General features: G+C 31.6%; 2 protein-coding genes across 3 annotated transcripts in view; one reads left to right on the forward strand and one right to left on the reverse strand.

Annotated features, from left to right (window-relative positions):
• The first annotated feature begins 3,710 nt into the window (after positions 1 to 3,710).
• On the forward strand, positions 3,711 to 5,897 carry LOC111420488 (inner centromere protein A-like). The gene has a single exon (XM_023053489.2). The coding sequence runs from the start codon at positions 3,793 to 3,795 to the stop codon at positions 5,767 to 5,769; it is 1,977 nt and encodes a 658-aa protein (XP_022909257.2). The 5' UTR covers positions 3,711 to 3,792; the 3' UTR covers positions 5,770 to 5,897.
• Positions 5,898 to 8,868: 2,971 nt separating this feature from the next.
• The window catches only part of LOC111420511 (modifier of mdg4-like), a 36,210-nt gene continuing 27,448 nt past the window's right edge, over positions 8,869 to 17,630 (reverse strand). The window contains exons 4-5 of one of the 2 annotated variants that reach the window (XR_011640642.1): positions 9,258 to 16,245; positions 8,869 to 9,201 (exon numbers count right to left, since the gene is read on the reverse strand). Coding sequence is in view for 1 of the 2 variants with exons in the window: in XM_023053522.2 (XP_022909290.1) it covers positions 16,013 to 16,245 (233 nt within the window). In the remaining variant the exon portion in view is untranslated. Of the gene's footprint in view, positions 16,246 to 17,630 lie in introns of both variants that reach the window. The other variant, XM_023053522.2, reaches the window with a different exon arrangement.

Below are 17,630 nucleotides of genomic sequence, written 5' to 3' on the forward strand. Positions count from 1 at the left end.
TTACGTTTTATATTTTCTTTTGCTATGGTTCTATAGTTTCAGAGCTTTCAAAGCGTTGTAATAGCCTCAAACTGTTACCTGCAACTACAAGAAGTATATAATGGTGCTTTAAACTAGGCTTGTAACCAATGTTTGCATTTGCTTTCGCCAATATCAAGCTTTCGCATTCGCAACTTTTAATGCGAAAGATTTGGTGAGATATAAAAGTTCACACATGTTCATGCGACTAAGAGATGCCACCGTCCGAACGATCGTCTTAAGTATGTAGTAGAGATTCGAGAGATACCAGGACTATACAGTTCGTGCTTACTGCTAGTTTACGAATTTGTATTTAGTATTTTGAGTGTTTTCTATTGCTTCTATACGTTTGGAGATTAATTGTACGACAATTTGATCAAATTGTGATAAAGATGAGATCAAGGTCGAGTGGTATATCGAACTACTTTAATGAAAAAGCTGATGAAAAAGCAAAATCAAATAACGGTATCGAAAACGCTTCAGTTAAGACAATTTTAGGATTCGTCTGATAAAAAATGATGATTGTTGGTCAAAATGTATCCTTTAATTTTGTGGAAGGTGTCTTTTTGAAACGTTTACTGCAGGCAACGTCATCCAAATATAAATTAAGAGGTAAAATGGTGTTTAAAGTGAAACAATCGCTTAACGAACTTGAAAAGCTAACATTCACTACAGATATTTGGTATGATCCCAGTGCAGGCGTGTCACTTCTAAGCCTAACAGACTTAACTTATGGAATAACAGACGATTTAAAAAAAGTTAATATGGTTTTAAAATGTGAACCAATTCACGGCAGTCACACAGATCATGTCATATTTGAAAAACTAAGCTTAATGCTTAAAGAGTGGAACATAAGTGAAAAGAAAAGGTTCACTGTTTTATTCACGATAGAGGATCAAACATGATTGAACCATTTTTAGTTGTTTATTCTGAAGTGTAGTACATTGTGATCAATAAATATTATTATTATTAGTGCTATAAACCTGTCTCACTTTGGTCATGCTAATTACTCAATTCACCAACTTCAATTATGCATCAAATCAGGTTTATTCGAAAATTAAGACCGTAAAAATCGTGGAAAAATACAAAAAAATTGCAACCAATTTTAATTATTCCACACGAAAGACGATCTATATAAAATTTAAACCGAAAGACTTGGCCAATCTATCCATCACTTAAATTTCATCAGAAAATTTAATTCAAGACTGTCCAACAAGGTTCCACTGGTTTTTTGTTTTTTAATCATTAAACGATTTTTATTAGTTATTAGTTAGAATTAGTGATGGAACGGATAGTGATTTTGCCAAAATCCGAATACCGGATATATTTTGCCATTACGGTTATAATTTCTGGTGCATTTCTGAAGATACCCTATATTGCCACATTATTGCGATACTTGAATTAAAATGAAATTAATAAAAAAGCTGATAAGATATGTCAACTTATTGGGATCCAAGATACAAAATGAACTTTTTTGATGCTGTTTTAACTAACGAAGCAAAAAAGAGGATACTTTAATTAATAATTTGCGATATTTCCACAAAGATCCTTCAAGAAATGAATTTTATAGCGAATTTTGCAAGTTATCGATGAAAATTGCAACATCGAAAATTTTATCATAACTTCAAATATTGTTTTCTCAAAAACTAAAAGTTATTTTTCAAAACGTGTTGGTTCATTGGAAAGAGGACATTCTTATTAACACTTTCGGAAATTTTCAAACTCATATTCCAAGAAATGGATTTTATACGAATTTTTAAAACTTAATCGGCGAAAATTGTAAAATTCGAAAAAATTATCGATCATTTCAAAAATTTATTTCTCAAGAAGTGAAAGTGATTTTTCAAAACGGCTTTTTGCATTAAAAAGAGGATACTTTAATTAATAATTGGTGATATTTCCACAAGGATCCTTCAAAAAATGAATTTTATAGCGAATTTTGCAAGTTATCGATGAAAATTGCAACATCGAAAATTTTATCAAAACTTCAAATATTGTTTTCTCAAAAACTAAAAGTTATTTTTCAAAACGTGTTGGTTCATTGGAAAGAAGACATTCTTATTAACACATTGGGAAATTTTCGAACTCATATTCCAAGAAATGGATTTTATACGAATTTTTAAAACTTAATCGGCGAAAATTGCAAAATTCGATAAAATTGTCGATCATTTCAAAAATTTATTTCTCAAGAATTAAAAGTGATTTTTCAAAACGGCTTGCTGCATTAAAAAGAGGATACTTTAATTAATAATTGGTGATATTTCCACAAGGATCCTTCAAAAAATGAATTTTATAGCGAATTTTGAAAGTTATCGATGAAAATTGCAACATCGAAAATGTTACCAAAACTTCAAATATTGTTTTCTCAAAAACTAAAAGTTATTTTTCAAAACGTGTTGGTTCATTGGAAGAGGACTTTCTTATTAACACTGGGAATTTTTCAAACTCATATATGCTCTATATTTCCAGAAATGATTTTAAAAAATGGCCGGATACCGGATATTTGCCGGATACTATATGATAGAACGTTCCTTAAAAATAAAAGATTCTATTGATCTTTATTTAAGTACTACCAATCGAATATCAGTATTAGTATCTTCTGAAGACTGGAAAATTATGAAAAAATGTATGAACATATTGAAACCATTTGAAGAACGAACTAAAGAATTAAGTAATGCCAATTTCAATATTTCATCCGTCAGCCTTCTAATACACGTAATTAAATCATCACTAGAAGAGGAAAAACAAAGACACGAAGTTACTCAAATCAAGGGTATCGTCAGAAAGTTAATTTCAGAAATAAACTTAAAGTTTGGGCATTAGAAAATAATAACTTATTCTCAGTTGCTACGTATTTGGACCCTTGTTACAAACATAAATTTTTTAATGAAATAGTTCAGGAATAAATCGAAATCGAAATTATTACTATTTTAACCAATTACTATGACTTACGTTCATCAGAATTTAGTACCTAATGAGAACTGCCACTTCAAAATCAGATCATTCCCATATCAAGAATGTTTTGAAAAATGTATTGGGCTTAAAAAGTAATGAGGAAGACGATGTGGAATGTGGATGAAGAGGAAATGATTATAAATGACACACGTCCCAATGCTAGAAAGTTGCAGTTTCTTTTAGTCGACTATAATAAGCACAAAAAATTACCGCTGTCAGAAAATCCCTTATGATGGTACAACAATAGATTAAAGTACAAAGAGCTCATTCCTACAGTTCGCTTTTGCTATAAGTACATTCGTAACAACCCTACTTTAAACTACTTAAAAGAGTGTCGAAAGGCACTACATCGGACATCCTGTAATTTAACCAGGATGGAAGCAGCAAATAAGGATCAAGAGCAGATTTGAAGAATAAGAAATGACAATAGCTGCTTTAGCAATAATTGAGATTAAACACTCAAGAACCGAGTTTTTTTAATTTTATCATTTTATACATTTGCCATCTATTAAGTAGTTGCTGAACTATTGTAGAAACACTGAATTAGAAGTGTTTTAGTAAATTAAACTTCTAATAACAATAAATCATTTAATTTCGATCATATTCTTATTTATTTTATTTAAAACTTACTTTTTCAAACTATAATAAATCATTTACAAACTGTTAAACATTTAATTTTACCGCTACTTATGTTACCCAAGAAGCACAATAGATTTCAAATCTTCGTGTAACGGTCATCTCAGTGTAGTTGGTGTAGTTCAACCGATCTGAAGCGGCGTCGTTGCTTTAAGAACTTTAATTTAGTATTTTTATATTAAAATGGGTGATTTTCAAGATTTCTTAAAATACGTGACGGATTTTGCAATTAGTTTAAGAGATAACACTTTGGAGGATGAAATCAATGAATATTTTTGCAGAAAAGAAAAGGAACTTGATGCTTTAATAAATAGTGGTTCATTTCCAGTGCAGGCGATTATGGTTAAAAAAGAACGAATCACTCATGTAACAAAAGTACTTAATGCTCAACCTAATGACGAGGATTTTAAAGAAAATAGGGTGGATTTGAAAAAAGAACAATCAACTCGGACTACACGATCTAAAGCCCTTAAAGATGTTCAAAACAATATTAGTATTAAAGTGGACAAAATTAAAGAAGAAAGGTTATCTGATGTGGAAATTGCTTCAATGCCTCCTCCTCAACAACCGGTTCGTAAAGGAAAAACAAAAAAGGCTGCTATTATTAAAGTAAAATCAGAGAGGGAATCAGATGTCCTAATTCAATTACCACATATTAGCATTATTTGTTTAACTGATAGTGATGATGAGCATGAAAAATTACAGGAACCTGTAAGAACTACTCGCACAAAAACAAGAGCTTTGGCTAAAAAGGAAATGAATTCAGATGAAATAATTATTACAAACACTGTAGAAGAACCAAAAGAGGGAGATCTAAAGAAAACGGCCATAAAGAAGAAAAAATCTATTGAAAAACCTGAAATAACAAATAAATCATTTTGTGCAGAAGAATTAGTAAGGGAAGCAGCTTCAAATCATGTTGAAGAGACATCTGTTAGAAGTACACGTACAAAAACTCGTGCAATGACAGCAAAAGCAACCAAAATAGAACACACAAATGCTCATGAAATATCTGAAAGACCTCAAAGTCCTTCAGGAATTACCAATGACAATAATATTAAGCAAGTAATTGAAAATAATGTTGTAAATGAAACATATATAAAACCTCAGGAAACACCTGTTTCAGTTGTGAATGCCACATATGTAAAATCTCCAGAACAACCTGTACCAAGTGCAAACGAAACAGTGGTAATTCCAAAAGGACAAAGAATGTTAGTTACAACTCCATTAAATAAACAAGTACATGTAGATGATTCATTAACAGATGATGAAGATGATAGACCCAATATATACATGAAATCAAAAGGTACTACTAGCAAAAAACCTATATTTAGTCAATACGGAACAAGTCCTGTTAAAAAACGCGTTGAAGCTTTTGAAAAATTGGGTGCAGGACAAACACAGACAACAACGAAAAAAAAATTAAAAGAAAACTCAATGAAACCATCATATTCTATTAAATCAAAACAAATTACACCTCTTAAAAGTGGTATACCAACTTACACAAACACTCCTTTAAGTTCTTCCAAAATGCAGTCTGCTTCAAAATCAACTTTGAAGAAAATTTTACCTCCAAAAACAATCAGCGCTCTAAAAACATCTCAACAGGAATATATAGAGAGAGAGGCGAGACGTCGAGCAAAAGAACAAGAAGCATTACGTAAAAAAGAAGCGTTATTACAAGCGAAACAACAAGAAATTAAACGTAAAAATGAAGAGAAACAATTAAAAGCTCAATTGAAACGCGCTGAAGAAGTGGATAAGATTCCGCATCAACACAAACTAGCAAAAATGGATTTACTGAATAAAGTACCACAAAAGAAAAAAGTGCGACCAATTTATATGGATATGACAGCGCCGTTGTTGCCGCTGGATGATTGCTTTGATAGTGACGATGAAAGACAAGGAAGCTATGAACGTCCCGATTGGACACGAACACGACAATTACTCCCTTCTTTAATGCGTGTTACTTATGCTGGAATGGATTTTACAAACACATTTTTTATGCGAAAAGCTACCACTCCGAATTTAGAAGATCTTTTTGGTCCAATGAATAAGAAAAAGTTACAACGTACGTCTAGTGCTGTTTGGACCAAACCGCCAAGATTTACACTTATTCCAATACCACAACAAGATGAAGAAGAGGAGGAGGATATTTAAAAATTAAATTTATTTCTATTTTATTTGTTTTAAAAAATATTTGTTGTATGTATTTGCCACAATTAGCTTTGTAAATCAGCTTATTTTATATGTATTTTTTTTAAATATATTTAGTTGTTCAACTCAAATGGTTTTGTATTTTATTTTTTATTGAGTATGTTGGGGAAAAATATCAAAGAATGTTAAGTTTATGTATAGGTTGGGTTAACTTTTCTTACAAAAGGAATGCTGGTTTAAGGTGGTTGCTGTTAACAGTTAATTCCTGATTGTTTTAGAAAATTACAAAATATTTCGGAAATGTTTTTATTACTTTAAATGGGCCTTCATATCTTGGAGTTAAAGGGGGTTGAATTCCATTAATTTTGACAAAATCAAATTTTGAAATGAATTTATTTATGGTTTTTGTTTTGAATGAAAAACTATGTTTACTGGTTTCAAGCAAGAGAATGTTTCTCGTAAACTAGCAGTGGATCAGATTCCACAGGGTCTTGATTATTAATCAAAAATTCTCAGTGGTTGATCGTTTACTAGTTCGGCAGATGAACAACCTAGGTTTTCCTTAAGAGATGATGTGAGGCCTAGAAGAACCAAGGGAAGATCATTCCACCTCGTGTTTTTAAAGAACGGTGAAATCTTTCTAAAATTCCGTTGCTTTGGGGATGGAAGCTGGATGTAGGAATTTGATACGTTCCTAAAAGAGTGTGAAATTTTGAAAAAAGGTTTGATAGCGCTAGGAATATCAAATCGGCTGAAATAATGCCGAAACAAAGTATCCGTAATCAGTGTTGTTAAATACCCGGGTATTTATTTTCAAGGGTAAATATCCTGGATATATACCCAGGGGTATTTACCTAAGATGGGTATTTTGAGGTATTTATAAATTTAATTTAAATTGAGTTGATGGCAGTTTTCCAAGGACTTCAAGAACGCAGAGTCGCTTATCGACATACCAAACTTATTTATAACATCTACAAGAATGCTACAATGACGGTAAAATTGCTTGAAAGTACTGAAGAGAGTAAAAGTAGTAAAGTACTGATTGTGAGTAAAACAAGGCGGGACACTGTTGAACTCAAATTGTTCATCACAGTCCTCAGAGTGCATTTAAACAACTGGATTGGACCATATCGTGGACGATATAGTTCTTATATCAGATAGCCTTGGAGAGATTAAACTAATGATGAACGACTTAAAGGAGGTGTGTGCAAGAGTCGTGCTAAATATCAACAAGGAGAAATCAAAATTTATGATAAATCTTGTTCCCAGCTCTAACATCAACATTGGGGATAATGAGATTGAGAGGGTTCACAGCTATGTATATCTTGGCTATGAGGTTCGTATATTGAGAGATAATCAAACAAGCGAACTAAACAGAAGGATCTTAGAGACATCTTCAAGAGAAAAGGCCAAGAAAGGCTTTCAATCAATGCGTATTTCTGGTTATGACATAAGGCTCCGAAACTTTAACATTAACGGTAACCACTGCCAGGAGTGTCCAAGTAGCGCAAAGATAGATGGAGAGGTTGATCCTGGGTCTAACTCTGAGGGACTACATACGAAATGAAGACCTATGAAGAAGAACTGGCGTAAATAATGTGGTCAACATTGTGGCAAAGCTTAAGTGGAACTGGACGGCTCATGTCGTGCGAATGAAGAATGAGCAGTGGACAAAACGGTTGCTTGAGTGAAGACCGCGAGCGAACAGACGAAGTAAACGTCAAAAGAATGACCAACAATTGGATTCAAACAGCACAGAATAGGGAAGGTCTATGTCCAACAATGGACGCAGAGGGCTGCTTGGTGATAATAATCATAATAACTTGATCTAATCTAAATTACGGCAGATTCGTCTAATGATACGTCTTTGATTGTTGACAATTTCTCGTCTTCAACGTCCTCATCGTCTTTCTCTTCATTTTTATTGGAATCGATATATTTTTACTGGTATCACTTTTATACCCACTGTTTGGGTATTTACCCTGGGCCGGGGTAAATACCCGGATAAATACCCATTTTAGAAATACCTACCCGCCGGGTATTTACCCAGCGCCCATCACTGTCCGTAATAGAAGTAGAACAAATATCTTTGAGAGGAAAAGCTTCTAGCCGACGCGTGAAACGATCTATTATGGAGTGAGAGGACCGACCAAATCTATGTGAATATGATTAAATCTTAATTTTGGTAATAGATGATTTTGTGTGTTTGTGAACTTTTGTTTGTTGACATCACAAACAGGTTTTTGTCCATAACTGAATGTGTTTTGTCATGTGAGGCCAAAAGAATCGTGTTTTGATGATGTGTGTAGTAGGTAGCACGAATACCAGGATGTGTTAAGTTGTGAAATTTGTTGAAAGGTCGCACCAAAGCTTTACATCTGAATGTGATGTTGTTTGTTGCGATAGATTATATCTATTAGTTTCTGTGTTTGCGTATTGTTTGTTTAGTAAATGTGTTAATTCTGTATTATTAAATTGTGCGTTTTTTAAAGTTTGTGTGTTAGGGTACTGTGAATTTAGAGAATCAATATTGGTTGTTCTGGACAACCTATCCGCTACAATGTTTGATTTTCCTTTAATGTACCTGAAATCTGATGTGTATTGTAACTAAGATATCGTGTCTGACGTGAGTTTTTTCTGTGGTAGAAAAAATTGTGTTGATTAGTGGTCAGTGTAAACCACAAATTGATGTCAATGCAAAAAATGTTCAATTCTCTATCAAAAGTTGAATAATTTATTTGGCTTAAAGATAATTTTTGAGAAAAAAATGCTAAAGGTTGTATTTTATTGTCTATAGTCTATGATAAAACTGCTCCCATGCCTTTACTTGAGGCGTCTGTGGTCAATGAAAGAGTAGCTTGTGGTGATGGGTGTGCAAGAGTGACGGATTTTGATAGAAGTTCTTTGGCTATAGTGTAAGAAACGTCGTGGTGATGTGTCCAAGAAGTGATTGATATAAGTTTTTGTGAATAAAGTGTTTTTGATAAATGATGTAAAGAAGTTAAAATGTTTGGCAAAAATCTGATAAAAATTTATCATTATTAAAAATATGAAACAATGTTAAGTTTATGTATGGTATTCACATTATGAATTAAAAATATATTAAATTGGTTATTAATTTATTGTTATTAACAAATTACAAACACAAAATATTAACATTTAATTATTTTATCATTTCATTTCATGTTTAAATGCAAATTCATAATGGCACATTTAAAAATGAGACGATTATCCATGAAACGATGATAGTTGTTCTCTAGCTAGAACACTTTCTTGACACTGGCTAAATATTGCAGATGATTGAGGATTTCGATCAGATAGGATATTTTTCGAAACTAAGTACCACTTTTTTTTTTGAAAAGTTTCTCTTTGCAACCGTCATCTTTTAACACTAGCAAAGTTAGCTCTCGAATCCGTTGGAAAGTACCAGAAGATCTGCAAATGCTACCAGTGAAGCTCTGGTATTGATAAAATTACATATGATATTGTACCACGATATCATTTTTCTTCAGGCACCTCGAAATCCGCTCTATCACACCTGAAATATAAGGAAGGCGGATAAAACCGGCTGGTGTAGTACTTACCGAGTCTTCCCTCCGTTTGCGTAGTTTGGTGCATATTTTTGTCGCATATTCTTTCTGCTCGCTAGAACAAGGCTTGCATCACTAATAAAGGCTTGCATTACTAGTCTCTTCGTGTGTGTCTTCTTCTGATACACTGTCAGTTCCATGCCCCCATCTGCCTTCCTAGTGAACAATACAAATTCCTCGAGTCGCTCTTTTCCGTGTTGCCAGATCACGAAAGTGTCATCTTTGCACGGATCTTCCTTAACGCTTCCACATCCATGTAGCAATTGGAAAAATTGGTAAAATCTACAGGCATTGCAGCAGAACAACAGAGAAGTTTGTTCGTAGAAGTCCCAGTACTACCAGGAATATATGGTTTACCTAAGATTTATAAACCGAATGTCCCGTTACGACCTATTATTAGTGCCATAAATTCACCTATGCATCAGCTAGCAAAACACCTTGCCAAGATTCTGTCTCCTTTTACAAGAAAAGGGGATACGCAAGTTTATGGAAATAGGTTTATAGCAATTTTTATATATGTGGAATCATTTAGGGCACAAAGATGAATTCTGAGTCTTATTTTATGAGTAGGAAGAAGGGAAAAAGAAGAAACAATAGTTTTGAAAATACAATGCAGTTAAATATTTTGGCGCTGAAATAATCTGTATGTTCCAAATGAAAAATTATTCTGAATACAATTAAGATGCACGTTGCAAGAAGGTGATGAGGAATGGTAGTACATTGATTTGTCGAGATCTCCATCATCAAGCGTTTCTTAAACAAGAGCAGAATTAACATTTTAAGCGATTAGTGTTTATAAAATTATTTTTAAGGGTTAATATCATAAGTCATAATCCCAATTATTAAGAAAAAATAATTACACATTTTCGAAAAAAAAAAAAACTTTATTGAAGTCTGGTTAATTAATAACAACCACAAAAAATAGTAATTATAGAAATATCTACCAAAGATACTGTCTGGTAAAACTCAATTTAGAAACAATTTGAATTAACGTGACTTCTTTAAATACACACCAATAATAATGTTTCGAGTTCGAAGAGACGGAATATTTTATTAATTATAAATTACAAAGTAGGAATGACAAAAAAAAATAATAATAGTAATAATAACAGTAGTAGTATTAAATCGTATCACAAAACAATACCGCAATCATAATTATCGAGTGAGGCGTTCGGTAAAATACGATCTCGTGTTATTAGGAAAGATGAATTGAACGCGTCCGTTTTAATCTTATTCTTTTTTTAATCCTTTCGTTCAAATATCACGCTCATAGTGCAGAATCAAGAGAGAAAACACGCGACGACCTCGACGTCGTGAGCAGCCGTGCGATATCACAAATACAAGGTAAAAACGAAAAAAAATCTACGTTTAAGGTATACATGATTTTCTACATATTTACTTAGTTTCTTTTATAAAATACATCACCAGTCGACCATAGTTAAGGTCTAGGATTAGATTAGAGAAATTATAATAATATAATAATACTTAGAGACTAATACGACGGTTTTTTTTGAATAGTAATCACAGCCGGGACTGTGTCAAGAACTTTTTTATAATAATTTTAGAGTCAATTTTGAAATTTTTTTGTTATTGTTTTATGAAAATAAAAAACGAAATCGAAAGAATATTATCCCGATGAAACAGTACATTAAATAGGAGTTATTACGACGAAAATGACTATCTTATTAACTAGCTCATAAAATTACCAATACCAAAACAAATATTGAGTCAGTGTTTAAGAATATTTATAATAACAGGTAGAATATGAGGATATTTTTAAATTACAATTGTAATTGTACACAAAGATATCTAGGATAATCTTTAAAAATTAGTGATTCTTATCAACAGTTATTTATGTGCTAAGGAGATAATATTAGATATTTCCTGAAACATCAAATATTTTAATTTCAAATATTTCAATATCAGTTTTACGCGATTATTTTAGTTTGCTATATTTTAACACCAAAAATGTTATCTGTCCTACAAAATATTAGAATACAACGATTTTAAGTAATTGTTAACATTTCTATGTACATCTCATTTAGTGATATTTTAAATTATACTGTACATGATTGTGTTTATGGACGTAAGTAATAACGAAAGCATGAAATGATGCAGTAACTTAATTGCCAATGCTATAATCTTTCGTTTTCTTGAACTACTATTTTAAACTAAATTAAATTTTTAGCAAAACTTAAATTTTTTAGACTTAAACAAGGATACTGAAACACGTATTGCTAGAAGAATTAAAAGATTCGAATACGTCTGGAAATAAAATGTCAAAAGATGCTGTTAAAGTGCAAATGATGAAAGTATTGATGAGGATCCGAAGAGCATGAAGGAGATGAACAGTTTAGGAAAGTAGCTTTCAAACGCCCCTCTCTCCAGGCTCAATGTTCAGCGACGTAAAACGAAGTATGCGAAGGGTGGAGGAACATAAGTTTCCTTAACTTTCCGAGCTTTGATAATAACTTAGGATAGATGTAAGTTCTTAATTGTTTCGATACTTCTTAGCTGATGCTGTAATTGAAGTTCTAGTAAATTATGACAAAATGCTATAACAAATAATCATACAGGATAATTTTTTATTTTTTCTGGAAGTTTTGCTCCTTAGCGGTTTTCAATCTTAGAAAATATGTTATTATATAATGTTATTTAAATAAATAAAATCCACATTTTTTCATATACACATAAAAAAACCATGTTTTTACTATTTACTGAAATAAAATGAACAAATTTTTTGTATGAATTATGTCAAGTACACAAAACCTAAAAATAACATGAGAAAACAATATAGTCGATGTTCGCTTAGCGCACACAATGCGTACCTGAATGCTGTACGTTCCTGCATTTACCGAAGATTTGTTATTATTCGAATGCATTTATGAATCGATTTAAAGATGTGAACATAGATAAGAAAGGGGACAATGACAGCGTACGAACTTCGAAAAGAGAAAAACGATTACAAGTGCAAAAAAGCTCAAAATCATTGGAAAGGCTGAAAGGAGTGAAAAATTGGCTGTAATAGAAACAAATGTAGGGCTAAGTCGATGAACTATTAATACAACAGTGAAAAGTAAAGAAAATATAAAAGCGTACGTACAGTTCAAGAAGTCGTGTTAGTCCTAATGTGATGGAAGAAATGGAACGTCTATTAAAAATTTGGTTGGATTCTCAGATCCAAAGAAATGTTGCCTTGACGGCAAGAGAAAATGGAACAGAGTTCAACTGACGTCAATGTATTTAACGCTAATTGGGGATGGATATCGCCAAAGACGAAAAACGTATGCCTGGATATAAAGCTTCCAAAGATCGAATAAAACTGTTATTAGGTAGCAATGTATGCCTTTAATGATTTTGAATAAAAACCCAAGGGCATTGAAAGACATTTCCAAGTTATTCTTGTTAGTGATTTAGAAGGGCAAACCGAATGACGAAGTCTATTTTTGAAGACTGGTATAAAAATTATTTTGTGCCAGAAGTGAAAAGCTACTGCTCGAAAAATAACTTGGCCTTTAAAGTAATATTACTTCTGGATAATGCCTCTGGGCATCCCACAATGCTAGAAGAGCTATGTTCCTTTATGGAATTAAAAAACATTTCTGCGAGTTGGAGTGAAATTCAAAAATCAGCCATGAAAAATGTGTGGAATAAGTTGTGACCCCAATTTGTCGGCGATGAGATTGTGTGAGAAAATGTAGAAATGAAGCGATTAGATCTAGAAATAAATAAACAAGATATTGATGAACTAATACAATCCCATGATGCAGAACTTCAGCGTTAAATAGAATAGAACATTAAAGTTGGAAAAGTTAAGTTTATACAGGTGTGTCAAATGGAATATAGCCAATAACTTCGCCATTTGTGGTTTTAAAGAAAAATGTTTCAAATAAAAAATTCTGTATTAATTGTGGCGCATTTTTTGGCTATATTTGCTTGTTTACATTGTTCTTTGTTTCGTTGTTATGGCAACCAACATTATTAATTTAGATGGAATGCATATGTTTTTTTTTGCATATTTTGCTTGAGGTTAAATCCCTCTACGCAATGAATATATCAAATCATATGGTTCTATAAGAAAAAAATTAAGAAAAAATGCATTCTCTGGAAATATTAAATCAGCAAATTACAATCAAAGTAGGCGTCGAAATAACGCCGTTGACAGCATCTTAAAAAATTGACAGTTCAAACAAATATGGAGCAATTAAGAATCCAAATATTAATGATGTATAGGTACGGTGAATGAAAACGCACTCAAAGTGAAGTTTGTACACTGTTCAGTAATATTTACCTGGATACACAAATTACACAATCCAAAACATTAAAAAAATTCTTTAACACTGGAAGTGTTAAAAATCTTTCCAAAAAGTGGACGGCCGAAGACAGCTACCAATGACGAAATTACATTAAATGTGTGTCACCGTACCCATACATTATTAATTATTCATAATTGTTGAAACTGTCATTTTTTGACATTTAAAGTTATCAACGGCGTTATTTCGGCACCTACTTTGATTGTAATTTGCTGATTTAATATTTTCAGAAAACGCGTTTTTTCTCGATTCTTTTCTTATACAACCATATGATTTGATATGTTCATCGCATAAAGGGATTTATCCTCTATCAAAGTGTGCAAAGAAAATATATGCATCCCATTTAAAATAACAATGTTGGTTGCCATAGCAACGAAATAAAAAACAATACACACAAGCAAATATCGTCAGAAAATGCGCCACGATTAATAAAGAAACTTGTATTTGAAACATTTTTCTTTAAAACCAGAAATGGCGAAGTTATTGGCTATATTCCAGGCATTTGACACACCCTGTATATTAAAAAAATTGAGAACAGATTTTATAAAATAATTTTATACCACGAAAAAAGCAGTCTAGTCTTGTTCAAGTAACAATTCATTTCTAACAAAAGATGTTTCTAAAAATAATTAAATATTAATATCAATAACCAAATAGGTCATGAGAGCCACAGAGATGAGAACCTTAAGAACTATTACAGGCTTAACCCTGCAAAACAGTGTAAGATGCGAGAGAATCCGCGAGTTGTGCGAGATCGTGTATCTTGTGATCAGATGGACAAGATCAAAGAGAAGATGCTGGAGGGATCATGTTGGAAGGATGGGTTCCAGGAAGACCATGACCATGAGAGTTGGACGTCATTACAAGATAATCCATAGGAACGGAAGTGGAAAAAGGAAACAGGAAGGAAGAGGAGAAATGGAAAAGAACAAGGCTAGTTCCTAAAGTAAGAAGATGAAGTAGAATTAAATATTACATACTATCATTTTATAATTTTTTTGTTTTATTTCAACCTGCTTTACTATTTCTAACTATTTCTTTTATTACAATCAACAATTTACTAAATTGTGATCTTTTCTAGTTGTGGTAATGTACGTTAGTGAGGATGACGTTGATACTTCATGACTGTATTTAAAATGAATAGCAGATCCTACTCAAGATTTAACAATAACGAGAACAATTGAATTACTACATTAATTATTCATTATGAAACAGTACTCCAGTTTCTTAACATATTCGCTGGGAGTCGGCGGTATAGAAAGCGATTTCTAAAAAAATATGGAATTAAGGACGGTTGCATAACTAATACTTTGGAAGGATTCGAAGATGATACCGAACAGTACGATTAAAGATATTTGGATATTTTTGGATATTTCGTTCTGTAACCCTTAATGAAGTTTTATTGTCATAATATGATTAATTATAAGACTGCGTTTCTAATCCAAATTCGATTGTAGGTCACATCAAATTTATAAAATGTATTTTTAAAGTGAATTTCTTATAAGGTATTAAAGTATTTTTAACGTTGAAAATTTAATGATCTTTAGTAATCTAAATTTAAAAAAAAATGCTAATTTAACGCTGTTATAAAATTAACTTTTTCTAATGATACAAATTTAATATTTGTCTATAATCTATATGTACCAATTTTTAGTTTTTGTACAAATAACACACAAATGGCGCATTATTCCATTTGGTCAAAAATATATTTATGTGAACGTTAAATCTACGTTCATTGCTAAGAGAAGGTGTATAGAATTAAAATAGCTTGCGAGTACGTGACATAATAAATCATACTTTGGCTCTTGTAATGAAATGTGAAAATTTCTTATAAAAATATGTTTTGTCTTTGGCACCACAACTTTACCAATAAAACTTTTTGGAGGTGTAATACTTTAGTTTTTATGTTTTTAACAATCAAATACATCCTAGAAGACAACATTGTTTAGCGATCAATATTTTCAAAAACGTACGCATGAAATCTATAAGAACTTAATGGTTATATTTAACTACTAAAGTTCTTCAAGGTGGTATAAGATGTTTTATTGACAAATAATGAAATCGTTGTATTCTTCTTTTTGTAGTAACATTAAAGAGTTAATCAAATATTTAACCCAAATAATAATAACCAATATTCAAAAAAATATCCTCATATTCAATCCCAACATTGTTCGAAAAGACCAAATAAACAAAACAAATAAAATAAAGAGTAAATTAAATAATAGAGGAAATATGGAATGTAACTAGTTTTTGGAATGTATTCGGTTGGTTTTTAACACGTAAAAACGAAAATAAAATAATAATAAAAATAAAAAAAAACCTTTCGAATCCCTGATTAGAAGGTCAAACGGTGCCCTCGAGTTTTAACTGCCGTTTCCGGTGATGATACATGTGGACTCGCAAACAGCTCTTGTTGCGCATGGCCTTGCCGCAAATGATGCACTCGAGATTCGCGTCACTTGTATCGTGTTTATCCCTGATGTGGATTTTCAAATTGTATCGATTAACGAATTTTCGATAACAATACGGACAGAAGACGTGTTGTTTGGAATCCATTGAAAATCGCGCGTTTGCATCTGAAATGAAAAACGATTCGAACGGTGTTGTATTACGTTATATTGTTGTTAAATCCATATACAATGATTTAAGAGTAGTATGCAGTATAGAAATAGTTATTTATTAAAGCAGAAAAAGTTATCAGAACAAAACCTTAAGAAATAAGTGGTACAATTGTATTAATTTTATTGTTAAGAGTAATGAAGAATAAATATAATTACGAAATACTGAGATATCGTAGAATAAGTCATATTGACTAATATTAAGGACAAATTAAGGACACTTAAGAAAATTTAAATAATCTTAGTATTAGTTGTATATCACAGAAGTATAATTAGTTTAGTACATATGATGAAACTACAATTTCTACTACCCCAGCTAAATTTTCTATTTTAGGTTCATTTGGTTTTTATTGGTTCAACACCGCAAATGGTAATGGATTTCTACTTGGGGATCGTTTTTAATCATATTTAACCCCTGCTTCATGATTGTTACCGCTAAATCACTTCCTAGTGATGTTAACCAAATTCAATCGGTATTTTTCCTAATATATTGAATACATTCAAATATGCAATGTACATATTCTAACATAACATATTCATATGTTATATTCAAGTGGACTACTTAGCTAAATATACACCAAGTAATGAGCAAGAACGCTCACGAATGTATTCGCGTTATTTATATCTCTCTTAATGGCATTATAACAAAAAAATATAATTGGTTTCAAAACAAACCAAATACATATTTTTTTTCATATAATTCGTTTATGTTAATTTACAGTGTAAATTAATATATAAATGGAATTAATTTTTTTTTTTGATGAAGTACCATCGAAGTAAACGATGGTGGAACTCCGAAATACTTTTAGAAATCAAACGGAATGTTAGAAATACCTAAAACCATAGTAGTAGGTAAACTTAACTAAGAAACATACTTAACTAATTAAAAGTAGTAAACGTTTGGAAAAATAATAGTCTACAAATTGAGTCAACATGCAAGCAGAAGATTTACGCTAACACTTGTCCGCATATCGTTTCGCTCAATTTTAATGAAAATCATGTAAATACATCATGCTTATACGTATTTTATTTGACACTCTATCGAAGAATACTGTTATATAACATCTGAAATATTAGAGGAATCCTAGATAACAATTGAAGTCATCCTCCTTGAGAATAAAACTTAGGTTTGATGTATTAAAGATGATTTTGCATTAGGCTTATGTTCTAAAGGTAGATAGATTGAAAAATGTCTGCATTTGGATGACTAAAAATGGCGCATTAACCTCCCGTAAAAGTTCTAAGAATTAAGCAAACTACTACAAATCAATCTTTATAACAACATCATATAAGTAACACCGCGTCGACCACTTAAATATGTGATTCTACAAACGAAACAACGT

This window comes from Onthophagus taurus, chromosome 1 (genome assembly GCF_036711975.1).
Source record: "Onthophagus taurus isolate NC chromosome 1, IU_Otau_3.0, whole genome shotgun sequence".
Lineage (NCBI taxonomy): Eukaryota > Metazoa > Arthropoda > Insecta > Coleoptera > Scarabaeidae > Onthophagus > Onthophagus taurus.

Bases quoted from the DNA above. Each gene is read 5' to 3' on its own strand.
- LOC111420488 (XM_023053489.2), top strand. From the start codon at position 3,793: ATGGGTGATTTTCAAGATTTCTTAAAATACGTGACGGATTTTGCAATT.